The following is a 17112-nucleotide window of genomic DNA, read 5'->3' on the forward strand; positions in this document are numbered from 1 at the left end:
GTACCATTATGGTGAAACATCGCGGCTTTAATTATACTGTAGGCTGTCTAAATAAATCGCATTTTGTAAGGATTGTGAGGGGGGGAGGAAATAATAAAACAATAGGGGGGATTTTTTTAGATTTGCACATTTGCCCGCTGATTCCACTAGAATAGAATGAAAAAAAGTACTATTTTTTCCTCACAAAAGCGTCGTTTTGTAGTATGTTATAAAGCGTGAGGAACAATAAGATCTATTTATTTTTTTTAATAATAACGCGTCAGATAATTTTTCTGTAAAATCCATTTTTAAAAATGAATTGTTTTTTTTTAAACTGAATGGCATAGGCATACTGACATACTTAAAAGCAACTTTTTCCACATTAAAAGTTTAGTTTTGTTCATTACTTGTTTAAACATTGCAGTATTTCGTTTGTTTTACGTGGACGCTGTCAGTGTCTTGATAACCAGATGTAAGCAAACTAAATCAGCAGACTGCGCCCCCCGAGGCGTGTATCCGGGGATCAGCGCAACAGGTTTAAAGCCGGACTCAGCGCTGCCGCCGCAGTGCAAGAAGTAGTCTGTCTAATTTTAGTTACCCGGTTTTTTCCTTTATAAAAGTAGCATTCGTGGATTGAGAGTCGTTTAAAAAAAAAAGCAAAGCAAGAAATAAACAAGCAAACATGTTTCGTTTATTAGCTCGGCAAGCTAAGAAAAATCCAGGAGTAAGTTTGTTTTGTTTTTTCTTCACATAATGCGTCATGTATTGGTAAACAAACACGTTTATTTATAAAGAAAAAAAAACAACATATTTGACTTCTGCTACTGATTATATTATTGACTGTATTAATTAGTATGTGATTTAGGATGCCGAATTGCTGTATTTATTGGTGCTTGTAATGCATTACCTTTCAGAAAATAGATTATTATTATTATTATTATTATTTAATGTGTGATTTCCTTAAGCCTGGCACACATTTTAAAGGTACGCTTTGACTGGACTTGTTGTATTCAGCTGGCCTAAAAGGTTGGCAATAGCATAGCATGATGTGTGTGTTTATTTTCCATGGACTGAATACAATGAGAGACCATTTATTTCAATGCAGTTAAATGCGTTTGCCTTCTGATGCACGACATCGCTTACATCAGTGAGGTGTAACCTTAATAATGCTGGAGATCGTCTTCTCAGGACTTTGAGATGCTCCTAGAATTTGGCTGTTGAATTTCGGTATATCACCATGGTCATAGGGTTATCTTGGAAAGGGTATAGTGGGGACCTCAGTGCAGTGGTGGCGTTCAAGCAGACATGAGTGTTTTGTTAAACCATAGCTACAGTACAGCCTAGCCTGTACCGGACAGCCAACACCCCTGCTGCTGCAGGTATTAGAAGGAGAATGCCAGGTTAGAAGGGGACCTAGTGGCTCATACTGTACCAGGGTGAGTCATGCCATCAGGAGCTCGCTGCTTCGAATCCTGGGCATGCTGAGTTGCTGGTCTTGGCTGGGGGCATTGTCTTTTGCACTCCCACAGGTGAAGGGAGGAGAAGAGGAGTCTTCCCTGGCTGAACCCTTGCCTCCATGGGTTCAGTAGCTTGGCAACATCCAATGGGTTCAGTGGGTGAAAGTAGGAAGCCCTCCTGGTTGTTTAGTGGGTTGCAACATGAAATTGAATGGGAGAAAATTAGAGAGAATTCAAACTGGACAGCCAACAAGGCCTGGTTTGAATACAGTACTGTAGAAGGCACAGGAGGCTGAGTTACAAAAGAATATAGTAAAAAGTAACCTAGGCAAAATTTATAATGTGTAACATACTGTAGTGTGCAAATTTATTACAACACCTGGATGTGTCATGTATATCCTTTATATACCCACCTGCATGAAAACCTGTGAAAACCACTTTGTGCTTTTTATTAGGCATCTTAAACTTCTCCTAAAAAGTTGCATGCATTTTATCATTTGTGGCTTTGTGGGTTTTTTTCCTAGTACTATTTAAATGAATCGCATGTGTGGCCTATTAAAGTAATCAATTAAATTAGACAATCACTAATTTGCCTATTTTGACCATTTCCAAGATTTTCAGTTCAAGTGGTTTGATTTCATATGCACAACAAATCAAAACTACAGAAGCAATGGGGTGTCCTGATACAGAAGCAATGGGGTGCCCTGATACAGAAGCAATGGGGTGTTCTGATACAGAAGCAATGGGGTGCTCTAATACAGAAGCAGTGGGGTGTTCTAATAAAAGGTGCATAGTGCTGTTGCAATGCAGTGTTGTTTGCTGCTAGGTGTGTGCTATTGTGCTCCCCAGTTCATCTTTATATATTTATAACAGTCTTAATCCGGGTAAAACATATCAAATAAACCCATAAGATTGCTCACCTGCCTAACTATTGCAATAGTTCAGAAAGGATTGGCTGTCACCCAAGAAACACCCACCTTTACTAAATAGAGCAAAACAACAAGCATTTGAGTGGAAACAAACACCTGTCTGGATACAGAAACAGCTAACGAGATTCTCCCATCCCTGAGTGACCAGCTAATCTAATTGGACACTGCATCTCTGGATTATTTCAGAGAAAAAAATGGTGCCCTCTAATGGATATGTGAACCACAGGATTATCAGCAGAAGATTGCTTTTTAACCAAGCAGAGTCTCGACTGTCATTTAAAAGTAACTGCGTTTTTAAAAGAGAGCTGCCGAGTGGCGCGACGGCAGACCACCCCACTCCCTGAGCTGCCAGGCGCTTGCGCTGCCGAAACTCCTGCTTGTTTATTATTGGTAATCAGTGCCTTTGTGGTAGAAGTTTAATAAAGATCACTGTCACTTGAAAGCTGGTGGGAAATGAACTTCAAAGAGCAAGTAGCATTCAAATCCGTTTCTTACTGTCCCCTTACCTTTTTATGGGGTTTGCAGTCATTCACAGTGCTTTTTAAAAGCACTTTCATACTCTGTTGTATAACTAACATTTATACCTGCATAAATCTAAACCCGCAAGCCATCCCTAGAATTATGATTATTATTACATAACAGGAATAGTACAGCTATGTCCAAAAGTTTTGGACATAGCCCTATAGCATTACAAATTTTAGCTTCATAAAGTCGAATGAAACCTGCTGAACAATGTTGCATTAACATATTTAATTACATACCGCTTTGTATTGAAAAATGTGACATTTCAAAATCTAATGTACTGCTATTATGGCTTCAGGTAGGCTTTTGCAATATCATTTTGTAGTTTCTTTGATTATGTGATGGTTGTCCACTATGAAAGGCGCTATATATATATATATATATATATATATATATATATATATATATATATATATATATATATATATATAAATATATATAAATATATAAAAAACGCCTTTCATAGTGGACAACCATCACATAATACATTACCCACAGTGAAATACAGGGCACAGTACATTACATATTCAAGTACGGTAGGTCCAGAAATGGGAGCAAAGCATTTGTATCCTAACGACGCTTCTGGATCTATTTCTATCCCATGCCGCTGTCTTGCTCTGCATTTTTATTCTAAACCCACGCTCTTGTTTTTCCTCACGACGGGCCATTTCTTTTTGATCCAGTCAGTCAAAGTGACAGGTGCACTGCGCACAGGTGCAGGGCGGACGCGTTTGTGTTGCACGCAATTTGTTTCCCAGCTCTGTACAGTCACTCAGCTCAGCATTTGGATTTCCTCTTAGTGGAATACTTATTAAAGAAATATAGTGAAATATCATATAGAGCTGGTGATCAGAACTCAAGCACACAGTGACACAAACAGGTCGCATACAGCAGAATCGAGCAGTTAGGGGGTCAAAACAATGTTATTTTTTTTATTTGCTTTTTTTTTTTTAAATATGTGATGTGTTTATTTGTAGTTTTCCAACTTTAAACTAAGGTTTTAAAATCAATGTCTTAGCCCTATTTCATTGCTTGTATTTGACCACTGCACGTGTCTTAGTTCAGGCCAGTTGATTTTAAAACAAGCAAACACCTTTATTGATTTTTTTTTAAAAGGGGAATTTTGCATTGCACACAGTGCCACCCTGTGGCTGAGAGGTGTAATTGGAAAACTAATCAGTTTCTGCTTTCTTACCCTTCCAGCTCATCCCACTCTTCTTTTTTATCGGCCTGGGAATGGGTGGGGCCTCCCTCTATTTGGTTCGTCTTGCGGTCAGCCCCTACGTGCTGTAAGTGTTTTTCACTGTTCTATAGTCCAATCCATTTATAAAAGATGTTCAAGGGCAGTTGACCATTAAAAAAGTGTTACAACAGATGTGCCTCTTTCATAGTGTGAAATGACTCTGCTATTCTATTGTATGCTTGTAGCGCATGCATTGCAATGCTATTACTATAATCTGTTGAACATGACAAAGCAATAACTGCAGTGGTCATCGTGCTGTATTGTGCCACTTTATATGTCATAACATTTCAATACCTAACAACCTTAAACAACAATGCAGAGAGTCCAATCGTATGCGTTCATTTCACAAAGTGATATTAAGAAAGGACTGGCCAGAGGTCTGTGTGGAGTTTGTAGGTTCTCCCCGTATTCAAGTGGGTTTCCTCCCACAGTCCAAAGACATGCTGTTCAGGTTGACTGGTCACTCTAAATTGCCCTGTGTGTGTGTGATGCCCTGTGATGGATCTGAAATGAAAGGCCTTTTACCTTTATTTAGGCAAGCTAAAGGCGTTTTAAAAGAACTCTGTGTCTGGATTAGTCTTCTCACCCTGGTAAAGTTTAAAAAGTTTAAAGCAGCCCTCTGGCCTCTCAGAACCTAGCACATCGGGTACACCACAGCGCACAAATAACCCCTGCAACACTTCTGCGAACGGAAGAATGCGTCAGTAAGCAACTCTAGGCATTCCTTCAGCTTAATGCTTTTTAAAATGGATTAAATATGATACACCTGTGGAAAACCAAAAACAAAGACCAAGTGGCATTTCTTCAAGGTTGCAGCTGAGGGTTTTCTTTTTTTTTTTTTAAAAGGTTTTTCTTTAGTTTAGCTGGTGACACTGGAGAGCTTGTTCAGTGCAAGACGTGTTGTTTGTATGCAAGCTGAAACGGAGAGCTTGCTTCTTGCCAAGACTGTTTAACAATGACTGCATTCAGGATTAATTCTCACGCTCTGGATTCTGTTTAATTGTACGCTTCTTTTATTCAATGTGAACCAAATGGCAGCTGGAACAGGAAGAACAACCCAGAACCATGGAGCAAGCTTGACCCTTCCTACCAATACAAGGTAAACATACAGTGACTCAGTGCTGGGTTGTGGTGCTTGAGGCCGGAACATTTCTTGACCATTTCACCCCCCGTCTTGGTATCTCTGAATCAGGAGGAGCACCAGCTGATAGAAAAGCGACAGTCGACCTCACAAACTGGTAGTCTGCTAAATCACACTTTCCTTGACCTACTATTTATAAGTAGGGCTTTAACTTTTTTTTATTTTTATTTTCCAAAGCTCTACCTCTGTTTAAATGTTAATTAGTTAATTAGTTAAGCTGTCTCTGCATCCTAATTAAGAGAAAGCTATTCATTATCTCAAGGAGGAGATTGTAAATGATGGACCTGCTATCAGAGTACACTCCGTTCTGGGTATTGTATGCTGAAAATAACATTTGGTTGAGGCAACTCTGTTTAACGAGCGAAAATAACAAAAGCACAACTCTAAACTAGGCGACTGCAAGAATGAAATGCAATTAGGATCAGCGATGAGCAATTAACGTAATTTGTCACGTCTGTTTGAAATAAAAAAATATATATATAAGCGAAACAGAATCCGGCTCAGTCAAAGGTAAAAACGAGTTTTGCAGTCAACAGATTTAACAGAGTTTAATGAGGAAACAGAATTGGCTCAAAATAAGTTGAAAAGGGACATCATATTATCAAAAATAAAACCTGAAAAACTTCAAGCCCTACTTAGAGAGCAAGGACATGTGATTCTTTCAAAACTGCACACAGGGAACATGCACAAAATTAAGGGAATTACTGTGCAAACTTGTTCTGGGGAAAAAAAACATTTTGAATTTAGAATCCTATAGAATTACATATAAGAAATCAACCAATCACAGTGAAGTATTTGCCAAGATTCTAGTTAATTTTATCCTGGGTACAGATGTCATGCCGTGCACAGAACACCACAAAATATTCTAATGTTAAAAAAAACAAAAACAAAAAAAAAAACAAAGCAGTTAAAAATACATATCCCTCCTAGCGGTTCTGTATCCTTTATTTAAACTTGAAATAATTTGTAAGCAAAAGAGCGCTTGTGTTTGTGTTCTAGAGGAAACGAGTGACCCAGACCAAAGGTCAGCCCCCGAAGCTGGCTTGTATCTGAGCATGCAAAGGCTGTGTACAAAATTCAAAATCAAGTTGGAAATTTAAAAAATAAATAAAAAGAACTGACAGCAAAGCTACCAAAGACAGAAAGCGGTTGTTCGAAGCTGAGCTTGTATTCTGCCATGGTTGGGAAAATATCTAAAAGCAGGACATGACATATGCAAAACTTTGTCTAAAGCGCGTTCACCTGCATCTTAAAACTCTCCCAACAGCAGGCAATACAAAAAGCCATTAACTGTGTGGCAACCAACCCTTTATACATGTACAGTACAGTGACTCCAAACACTGGGCAGTGGTCTTGGTAGTGGGATGTGTTGTTAACTCCGCTCAGACCCATTCCTTGCTAAATACCCCCGCATCTCTGAATAGATATTTGTCCCTTCTGCAAAAAAATAAGCAATAAGTCCCCACAAGTGCAGTTGCACCCCAAGTTTCTGCCATATATGTCAACCCAAAAAATGGTTTCTGAAGCAGACTGTCAGTCAGCACTGCAGTGAGAGTCTCTGTAGATAGTAGACAGTGGCTGACAAGCCAAGGGTCTGCACATTTTGCCTACAAGTGACGGCCAAAAATGAAATACTTCATATGGAAGTTGTTTCACCTTTGGAATAAGGTACAGTTGCAGAAATGAACTTGTCTATTTCCACACTGGTATTGCTTCCATGTGTATTGTATCCTCTATAGGGTTGCGTTTGTGCAATCTTCCTCATTTTACCATCTCCCCTACCCATATTTTTTTTTTAATGATATTGTTTTTGAAGAAGCAGATTTATAATGGTGACCAGACGTTGAAGTTATCAAACATGTTCAGACAGAAAAACTGCTGAAGAGCGATTTGAAAAAAGGTTACGCAATATTCATTACAATGACTGTCATTTTGTTCCCAGATAATTACAGACGTTTAAATTAAAGTCAATGAATGGAAAGAGTTCGATCTTATAAGATTAAAAAAAAAAAAAAAAAACATTTGATAATTGCATCGTTAGCCTGAAGCCTTTATCAGCGCGTGAGATGTTTGGTTGACTAATACGATTTCCACATGCTCCCAGCCTAAATTAAAGGAAGATAGCAATTGGATTTTCATTGATTTCAATAATGTAATGGACGGTTGCAGCAGCATAATCTCCCATTTGACTTTTTGTATTAGATTTCAGCTTCAATTAAATGTTTTTTAACCCCCCCCCCCAAAAAAAAAAACTGTTTCTTCTGAGGAATAAACATCATTAACAAACAAAAGAAAAAATAATCTTTTTGTCCCTGAAAATAATCCCCAGTGTCTAGTTTCATTCTCTCCCCTTGTCTCAACAGTTTGTGGCAGTCACCACTGACTACAAAAACCTGAAGAAGGACCGGCCTGATTTCTAAAGGTTTCCACGGCAACTGGCAGGCACACTTCACTGAGGAAGGCCACCTTGTCGCCATAGCGAATTACAAAGCATTCCCCTCTCAGTCTTAAAAAATGAGCTCTCAGCGTTTCTGTACACCGTGTTTTAGTTAAATGCAACATGCCAAACCTGCTGTATAGTGTGCCTGAATTTAAAATAATAAACTTTAAGCAACGCTTCTGTGTCTTTGTTTCTGTTTTTCTTTTAATGTGTTATTCTGCTTTAAAACACTGAGCCAAACAGCCACGCTACTGCTTGCAGCAATATGTTTAAATGAAAACTAGCCTGAAATTAAATGGTTTAACATGAAAGTCATTAGAACTTATATTTTTCCCCATGAGTATCCAAATCCTACATGCGCATGCTTGCACATTTAAGAAAAATCATATTTTTATATTTATGCTAAACGTACTGAAGACCTGTATCTACAGTACGCGTGATCTGAGTGTAATCTGAACACAAATTCACGTTATTGTCTTTGCTACAAACAATGCTTGTATGTGTTAGTTCAGATTGCATTATCTTGCAGATAGCATGTCGCCTGTGCTCATTCACTAAGATGTCTCCGTGCTGCAGTGCTAATGCACACAATCCAAGCTGCTTTAGACACTTCATTCTGTTTGTTACTATGGGAAACCCATCAGTATTGACCTGGTCCTCCCTGTGTATCGCTAATGATTTTTTCTATAGTTGGTTGGCAGGGGTGCTTCTCCTCATCTAATGCCACCCTGGTGCCACTGGTGTTCAAACTAGTATTTATTTATTTGTATTCATAATGAAAAAAACTTGAAACATTCAGAGTCCATAATCAGAAACTGGCAGCCCCGCTAAGAGCCCAACACAAACAGCATACAACTACTTGCTTATAGATAATCTTCCAGGCAGGAATCAATGTTCAAAAATAAGAAGCTTTTTTTTCCCGGAAAGAATATAACCTTTGCTTACCCTCTTGTTCAATTTTATGTGATGGATTTACTGGGAACTGAGAAAGAAAAAATAGCCCTCTATAATAGCAGTTCAGTCTCCATGCCTCAAGCCTGCCCTGTACTGGAGGGAGCACCCTTTCTCTTAGGGGGGTGAGGGAGCAGTTCAGTCTCCATGCCTCAAGTCTGCCCTGGACTGGAGGGAGCACCCTTTCTCTTAGGGGGTGAGGGAGCAGTTCAGTCTCCATGCCTCAAACCTGCCATAGACTGGAGGAAGCAGTTCAGTGCCTAAGTCCTCCCTCTTTCTGAAAACTACTAGCCACAAAATGTACTACTTACAGCAAAATCAGTGCAGAATGGAAGATTAGGAATGCTTCAAACAAGCTCCACTGTAAATCAGAAATACAAAGGGGGTCCCCGCCAATGCCTCTCACCTCAGTGGTAGCTTCTGAAATACAGTACATTACATTGAGAACAATACGAGTCAGCACATATTTAAAGGGGCCCCAGAAAAGTTTATCTGCAAGAATCAGGGGACAGGAGAGCGTCACTTAGCCTGGGCAGCCAACGTGATCAACAAAATCTCTGATCTTCCAGATAACCCTGAACCATGTGACTAGTCTCCATCCCTGAGTGTTTATTTGACCCTTTCCTGTAAACTCTGAAGTATAAACAAACAATGGCGATGGCTACTTTACAGCAGTGCACAGATACTGCAGATAGGTATTGATTCCCCTCCTCAGTTTCAAATGCCCGAGATAACACCCTGGAAGCGCAGATCCTAGTTACTGTTGACACTGTACAAGTACAATGTCTTTGTATTAAAGGATGCTGTATTCTCACTGCAGAAAAATAAAACTCCCAATTCTGGTAATCATAACATTATCGTTGCTGGTAGTGACTAGTTTTGCATCACCTAAAATTATAGGATTGAAAGCGACGTGAACATAATTTTATTTAACATCATCTAATCAAAAGAAACTACAAAATGATAATCGTAAGAGTCTACCGGAAGCCATAATAGTAATACGGTACTTTGTTAGATTTCGAAACGTCACATTTTTGTCACAGTTTTTCGTTAAGTATATGGAAAACTACAAAGCGGTACATAATTCCATATGGTAGTGCAACATTATTCAGTAGGTTTCATTTGACTTTATGAAGCAAAATTAGTTCATTCTATAGGGGGATGCAGGCCAGAGTTGTATTTTAATTTGGATATCATTTATAAGAGCATCTTAAGGAAGCAATTAACTAAGTTGCTTAGAAGTAAAAGCCTGATTATGATTTATTGTACTCTGATATTGTAACTCCATATGCATAGGTGGAATCCAGCGATGCAGAGAATAGCTTACACACTTAAAACATATTTAAAAAAAAACAAACATTATAGAGCGAAGATAAATTGGGACCCAGATGTTTGCTTGTAAATCATTAAGACGTGCAAGCTGCAAAATGTACACCAACACACGAGCTGTTTGTAAGAATCTGAAACAATGTGTTTCTTCATAAAGCATCTACGCTGGTACACACTGGACCACAAATCAACAACGGTTTACAATCTTATAAATGTAATGTATTCGAGCATTGCAGTGTCTGTCATATTCACATTCTGCATTACAGTCACTCGTGCATCTGAAACAACAGTGCACTATGTAAAATGATTGGAAAATAATGAAGCAGGGAAAAGGGTTATGATGTTACATTGCCCTGGGTATTTTAATGACTTTTGTCTCTGTTAAGCAGTAGCCTGAAATAGTATACAAACATCATGCGATTCTGTGTAATACACATTTATTGAGTTGTGGGCTTTTTACTTGTAACTATTATATTGGGCACATTACAAGGCAATGTTAAATGTCACCTGCGTTATATAAACACCACTGGATAGTATATAAGATCTAGAGGAGTTAGCCAAGCAGTTATATATAATAACTGGCTAAACAGAATATGTGATACACAGGAGAAACAGGGAAAACAGACTGGGTAGATTTTCTTTACCTAGGTACAGATAATTACTCGGTTTATATTGTACTTTCAGACAAGAACCAATTGGACATTTTATGACGGATTATGCCCACGGAACGAACTAAAATCACGCCGATTTAAAATCTTCCAATTCTGATTGAGTGTGTTGCACGTGGATTTCTAAGGAACGGCACACCGCTGTGTGTCAGCACAAACTGGTGACCGGCTGGGGAAGATGCAGACGTGACAAACTCAAGAATCTGTTCAGAGCACTCCCTCCGAAGAGCCACATTCTGTAACTAAAACAAGAAAAATACAGCCCGCTAACAATGAAGACAATTAATAGCACTTATTTTTAGCCAGAATGCTTTGTCAATTAACACATGATAAATACGAGCAAGACAGTGTTGTGTCGGCAATCTGTACACAAGAGCATCTCAGCGCAGGGTATAATTACAACCACGTCAATGCTCTGTGGAGACTCTGAGTGGCGGAGGGGTCTGGCAGTTTCATCTTTTACCTTTACACTTCTAACAAGCTGTCATTCAAAGATTACCTTTACTGAATAATGACGTGCAGAACAATCACTGCTTATTGTTACTGGCAGGTCATATTCAATACAATACATCATTTCCACCTGATACAAAGGCATTTCAGTATCAGACCATTTTCTATGACATTTGGATATATTTAGACTTATTTGTAAAAACGTACGTTGCACACATTTTCGCACTGTGTTAGATTCACCAATTTCCTTTCCAACTGTTTGATATTAGATTCCATAGGGGGCAAGCAACAAACAGTGAATTAACTGTGTGCGCAAAAGCAGAGGGTGGTCCCTAACTCACAGAGGAAGTACAGAAACCAAGACACTGCCTCCAGCTGGCTTCGAAACATGTGAAAAAAAACAAAAAATAGACAGTTTGAATCCGAGGCGGTTTATCTTCTGCTGCTGTGGGTCCTGCAGTAAGGAAGGTCATGAGAAAAATGTTAGAACAAAACAGGAAGACAGATCGACAGGGATAAGCAGATGTTTTTCAGCTCTGTAGCAAAGATCAGCCCCACTGATAACACTAAAAACAGCATTCTGTTAAGCTTGTTATGTGTGTTTATTTACAGGCATTAAATAGGACCTTCCCTGAAAATTCATGACCTTTTTTTTATATATATAAATGTGCTGGGCGTCTCTTAAAGAGATCTTGTTTTGGTTATACAACATAATTTCTGTTTTAAGAAACATCCAACACATATTAGCTTATTATAGATCATATAGACAAAGATTATGCTCGGGAACTGCTCCTATTGCACAGAAAAAGGGTTTGTTTTTTTTTTTTTTTTTTTTTTTTTTTTTTTTTTTTTACAGTAATTAAATTGTCAAATGTTCAATGCACGTGATGACACACTGGGATTTTGACGATTGGTTAGTTTCTCACCCGCGATTTAGAAATCATGTTGAAATCTAGATTTAGTTTTTAATATTAACTCCTACTTTTTGAATGGAAAAAATGACATGTTAATGTAAAACAGATTGTCTTGATTAGTCGCTTGGTTCCATTGTAAAAAAAAATAAAATAAAATAGTTGCATCTTTATAAATCGCCCTCTCCCAAAATCAAGAAAATAAAACGAAAATCTGCCAACAACAAAACCACAAGAGGCCCACCTTGTTATTGTGATTTATTAAGAATTAGGACCGTTTCAATGTTCAAAATAAAAGGCTGAGCAAACACAAAAACACGACACTCCTGCAGGCAGCTCGAGCTTTTCCATGATTAATAAACATGGATTAAGACTAACATCGGCAAAAATGGTACCATTTCATGATGAATTCACACAGAGCGCAATGCAAATCAATGCAAAGCAGCGTCTGCTAGCACATCACAGCAGGCTCATTATGAGCGCTTCCCAAGTGTGTCCTTTGTAACACTGGATAACTAGCAACAGCAGGAGGCCAGCAGGGTCTTTAATAAAAAAGAAATAAAAAATGAGCACACAAAAAAAGTGTGTGTGTGTGTGTATGTATATATATATATATATATATATATGCCAGTTATTAGCAACCCTGATAAAGACAGCTTTTGGTTATTAACAACATTTTCCCAGGCACCAATCCTGTCCCACAGACTTTAACGTTGATGCAGTTCTGATATTAGCAACTGCAGGGCGTTTATTGATAGCTTTATTACTAGGTGCCAGTGCTACAGAGCGCACTTGCAGGATTTATGCACATACTCCATGCAGCTTTTATTACACACTGACTTCGCAACTGCTTATTTCTGTCGGAATGAGGCAGAATCGTGGCTTTGAAAATGGCTACGAAGCTGCATGCAAATTTGAGATTTACCGCGGGAGGTGGCACATTGTTAAAAAAAACGGACAGCGTTGAACAATTTCTTTAAAAGTGTGCTCTTTAGAAGTGATTGTAAGTACAACGCGTGTTTTTTATGTTTGCTTGTTGTAAGGTCGCTTGCAGTGCAGCGCTGTGTGGTGATGTTTAACCATTGTCTTGTTTTACACACGCGTGAAGTAAACAGTTCTATGTTTGGGTATTTCAGGTTTTCTCATGTTCATTTCTGTACACTAACATTTAAAACACATGTATTTCAGTGCCGTATTTGTACAACTGCAAAATATATCGTTGTTCCATATAAATACACTTAAAAACAGGGGCTTTTCGCTTATTGGCAATCGAGAGGTTGTTAATAAGTGGCATCTACTCTGTGTGTGTGTGTAGATATATATTTCAACCTGACACTGAATCATTTCAGATCAATGTCCTCATTTTCTCACATTAACACACTGAAAACAAAGTATGCTGGATTCATTTTTGTAGGCCACTCAAGTTCATTTAATAAAAGGCTTGATTTATTATTACAGCACACTTTTAGAAGACAAAAATCTCCTTTTAAAACTGCGTTCGGGGACTACTCCGCCCATCTTAAACTTCATCCATGACGTCACCCCAAATCCTGTTTCAGTTCCAAAACATCTTTGAAACTGACTGAATTTAAAAGGCAGTGACATCACTGATGGCCTTCTAACCTTGAACTCAATTTAGAGCATTTCATTAAAACAGGTTTTCAGTAACACAGCTGGACCAGTAAAAAGTACTGGGTGTACAATGCATTATAAAATGACCCACAGCACTGCCCAGGGGAGATGGTATTGATATATTGCAGGCACCCAGCTAGCATATTTGTGCTTTTAAAAACCAAGCAACTAAATAAATAACTGATACCCAAGTATATTATATTTGTATATATACACACAGGAGACGGAAGGCAAATGGATTTTGCATAGCATACCTTTCTTTTTAGTAGTTAAAAATTAACAACTAGCAAAACAAATTCAAACAGTTAAAACAAATTATAAAAGCAATGTTTACAATCTTCTGGGTCTCTAGTTAATATATACCTTTTTTTCATATTTTATATTAAAGGATTTACTGTACGTGCAGCCATTAGATATTTTATGAAATGTGCAAAAATTCTCTGAAACTTTGCCAATATCAATACATTTTGGTTAGAAGAACGGATGTAAACAGTTTGAGATGTTAGTTGGGGATTCTCACAGTTAATAAATCTGTTTTATTTAAAAAAAAAAAAAAAAAATTGTTGCTTGTTGCCGAGATTCGACTGCTTTGGAGCCGCGAGCCATTCAAGTCTATTGATCAGATTGGCTTTTGTGTTTTCAGTTCGACAAAATGTAAGGTTTGAATTTTTTTTTTTTTTCTTTTGAGTTGTCAGAAGATTGTAAGACAGCAGCCGGAAAGTAAAATCAACATAATTAATTAAAAAACAAAACAAACAAAAAAAAAAATTAGTTCCATACTTTTCCGCGCTAGGCAAAGCACACACACAGTTTTCATTGCCTTTGTTTTTCTGCCTGTATCAAGTTTTACTGAATTCAAGGCCTTATGAATTGAATAGGAAGCCAGCCCAGGCACATTTATAACATCTAATACACCTTTTAATTATTGTGTAAAAAAAAAAAAAAAACCTTTGACTTCATAATAGGGTGGTAGTTGAAGATTCGGATAACGTTGGTCACTCAGCAGCGTGTGTGTGTATTTGTTACAATCGAAAACACTAAATAAAAACTTAGAAAGCAGCAACCATAACATTTTTTTTTTTAAAAATCATAAAAGCTGTGATTTGTGGTGACTGTCCTTTGCGAAACTAACTCCAAAAGAGGCCAATCTTAATCACTTTTCAACAGGTACGGTTCATATATCAGCCAGTGATTGATTTCGAGATGGATTGTTCCTTACTGAATGACATCTGATTTTTAAAAAAAGGGCAGGATCAGTAAGCTGGAGCAGCCCTGTGTCGTGATGTCACGGCTCCTCCTGTCTGGCGTGTCTCTTTCCCCGTGTTAATGATCCTGGAACCCTGGCATTGGGAACTGCCTGGCAAACTTCTCTACTCGCTGCCGCAGTCCCGCTATCCTGGACACCGTCTCGGAGTCGCTGAGCAAGAAATTCTTGAAGTCTTGAAGTTTAGCTGCGAGAGAAAGAGAAAATGTTTCATGACATCCTTTCCGGAACAACGGCTCATCGATTCCCTGGATCAATATGACAACATAAGAAAGTTTACAAAACAAGAGGAGGCCATTCGGCCCATCTTGCTCGTTGGGTTGTTAGTAGCTTATTGATCCCAGAATCTCATCAAGCAGCTTCTTGAAGGATCCCAGGGTGTCAGCTTCAACAACATTACTGGGGAGTAGGTTCCAGAACCTCATGATTCTCTGTGTAAAAAAAGTGCCTCCTATTTTCTGTTCTGAATGCCCCTTTATCTAATCTCCATTTGTGACCCCTGGTCCTTGTTTCTTTTTTTCAAGTCGAAACATGTATTTTCTAATTGTAAAATCGGACAGTTATTATTTGAAGTATTGGAAAGCTCTAGTCTTCGAAAGCATGGGTTTGCAAAACAGAACTGAAAACATGCATTTGTGTATTATACATAGTAATATAATACAGCTGAATCTGTCCTATCCAATTTCACTGGTCCCACGTGAAAATATCTTCTCAGAGGGAGTTATACTACATTGTGCTTGCTTTACTAATGTCAGGGCATTGTAAAGTATACTGTACAAAGAACAACAGTGAAAATTATTTAATCAATCAATCTATTTTATAAAGCGCCTTTCACAGTGGACCACCATCACAAAAGCGCTTTATTTGCAAAACAAACATGGATGGAGCTGAACCAGCTTCAAACCAATCATCTTATACAGAAAACAGCACCGTTGTATTTTCTACACCAAGCACTTTATCAACGCAATGCAGGCCTTGTGGCTTCCTTACCTGTTTTCTTCTTCACATCCAACGCAATTTTGAAGCCCTCATCCATGAAGTCCACCACCTGCTCGAAGTCGGCTTCTTTGAAGTGTCTGGAGGTCAGGGCGGGGGCTCCTGGAAGACAGGGACTATCAGTCCGTTGCATGACCCATAGCCATTGATGCAAAGCCATTATCAAGAACTGGACTTGCCATGGGGAACAGCTGATAAAGCAAAACTGTGCGATCTTAAAAATCAACTGCAGTCCTTTGTTTCAAAAAGGACAGAGGAGGGGAGGGAAGGACTTACCCAGTCGTAGGCCTCCAGGGGTGAGGGCACTCTTGTCCCCAGCACAGGTGTTCTTGTTGGCAGTGATGGAGACCAGCTCCAGAACCCTTTCAGCCCGGGCACCGTCGAGCCCTATGGGACGCAGATCCACCAGGACAAGGTGGTTATCTGTGCCCCCTGGGGAGGGGGAGAGAGGAGGAGACCAACAAGCAACAAGAGATCAGAATGCTGGAGAACACAGCAAGCCTTCAGAATCTTACCTCTTATTAGCGAGACTGTGTGACTAGAGAAAGACAAGCATTACAAATGATACATTTATTAATCTACAATGATGAGGGGGGAGTGGTGAAGTTGGACTGATTATAAAAATAGGTATGAAGGACACCAAATAGGTAAAACTACTAGCACAGCCATCAAGATAAGGATCAGGACATTTACCCAGAGGCAAGTATGCCACAGTAACTGGAGATCTGAGATAAGAAATATTAATCTTTTACGATCCAGATCGCTTCGTGGGATACTGTTATTTTATATAATTTTAATATTTTTATAATTTTGTGGATAGCTACACCCATCTGGGTAATGTAACGCAGGCCACCAACCAGGCACTCATATTTGAGCAATAGAGACAGCGGGCGTGGGACAGGACATGCCAGATGCTGCCCATCATACCTGACACCAGGGTGTACCCTCTCTTCAGCAGAGCGGAGGCCATGGTTTTGGAGTTTTTCAGGACCTGCGTGCTGTACTCCTGGAACATGGGGGACGCAGCCTAAGAGAGTAACAATAATAACAGTACTTGCATATGAACCAGTTAAACAGATTAGGTCTCTCCAAATGTCATTATAATGCCTTTATAATATGTCCCTTACTATCTCATGGTGTTTGAAATCCTTATGAATGGTTTGGCTTTATGTTGCTCCAATACTGAATATCATTCCTCTC

The 17112-nt window shown here is 38.8% G+C and overlaps 2 protein-coding genes across 3 annotated transcripts; one reads left to right on the plus strand and one right to left on the minus strand.

The window, feature by feature from the left end:
• Nucleotides 1-502: 502 nt before the first annotated feature.
• ndufa4l2a (NDUFA4 mitochondrial complex associated like 2a) lies at nt 503-7887 on the plus strand. The gene is made up of 4 exons (XM_041239296.1): nt 503-703; nt 4091-4176; nt 5169-5229; nt 7635-7887. The coding sequence occupies exons 1-4, from the start codon at nt 662-664 to the stop codon at nt 7689-7691; spliced, it is 246 nt and encodes an 81-aa protein (XP_041095230.1). The 5' UTR covers nt 503-661; the 3' UTR covers nt 7692-7887.
• A 4378-nt stretch (nt 7888-12265) lies between these two features.
• Nucleotides 12266-16958, minus strand: LOC121307135 (serine hydroxymethyltransferase, mitochondrial-like). Of its 2 annotated transcripts, XM_041239266.1 has the most exons (5): nt 16840-16958; nt 16189-16344; nt 15907-16014; nt 14938-15103; nt 12266-14905 (listed from the first exon to the last, which is right to left on the minus strand). In XM_041239266.1, the coding sequence occupies exons 1-4, from the start codon at nt 16925-16927 to the stop codon at nt 14976-14978; spliced, it is 480 nt and encodes a 159-aa protein (XP_041095200.1). In that variant the 5' UTR covers nt 16928-16958; the 3' UTR covers nt 12266-14905; nt 14938-14975. The 2 variants fall into 2 exon arrangements, with proteins under 2 accessions (XP_041095200.1, XP_041095199.1); XM_041239265.1 differs by having other exon boundaries at nt 12266-15103.
• Nucleotides 16959-17112: the final 154 nt, after the last annotated feature.

Source organism: Polyodon spathula, chromosome 53 (genome assembly GCF_017654505.1).
Source record: "Polyodon spathula isolate WHYD16114869_AA chromosome 53, ASM1765450v1, whole genome shotgun sequence".
In the NCBI taxonomy this organism is placed as follows: domain Eukaryota; kingdom Metazoa; phylum Chordata; class Actinopteri; order Acipenseriformes; family Polyodontidae; genus Polyodon; species Polyodon spathula.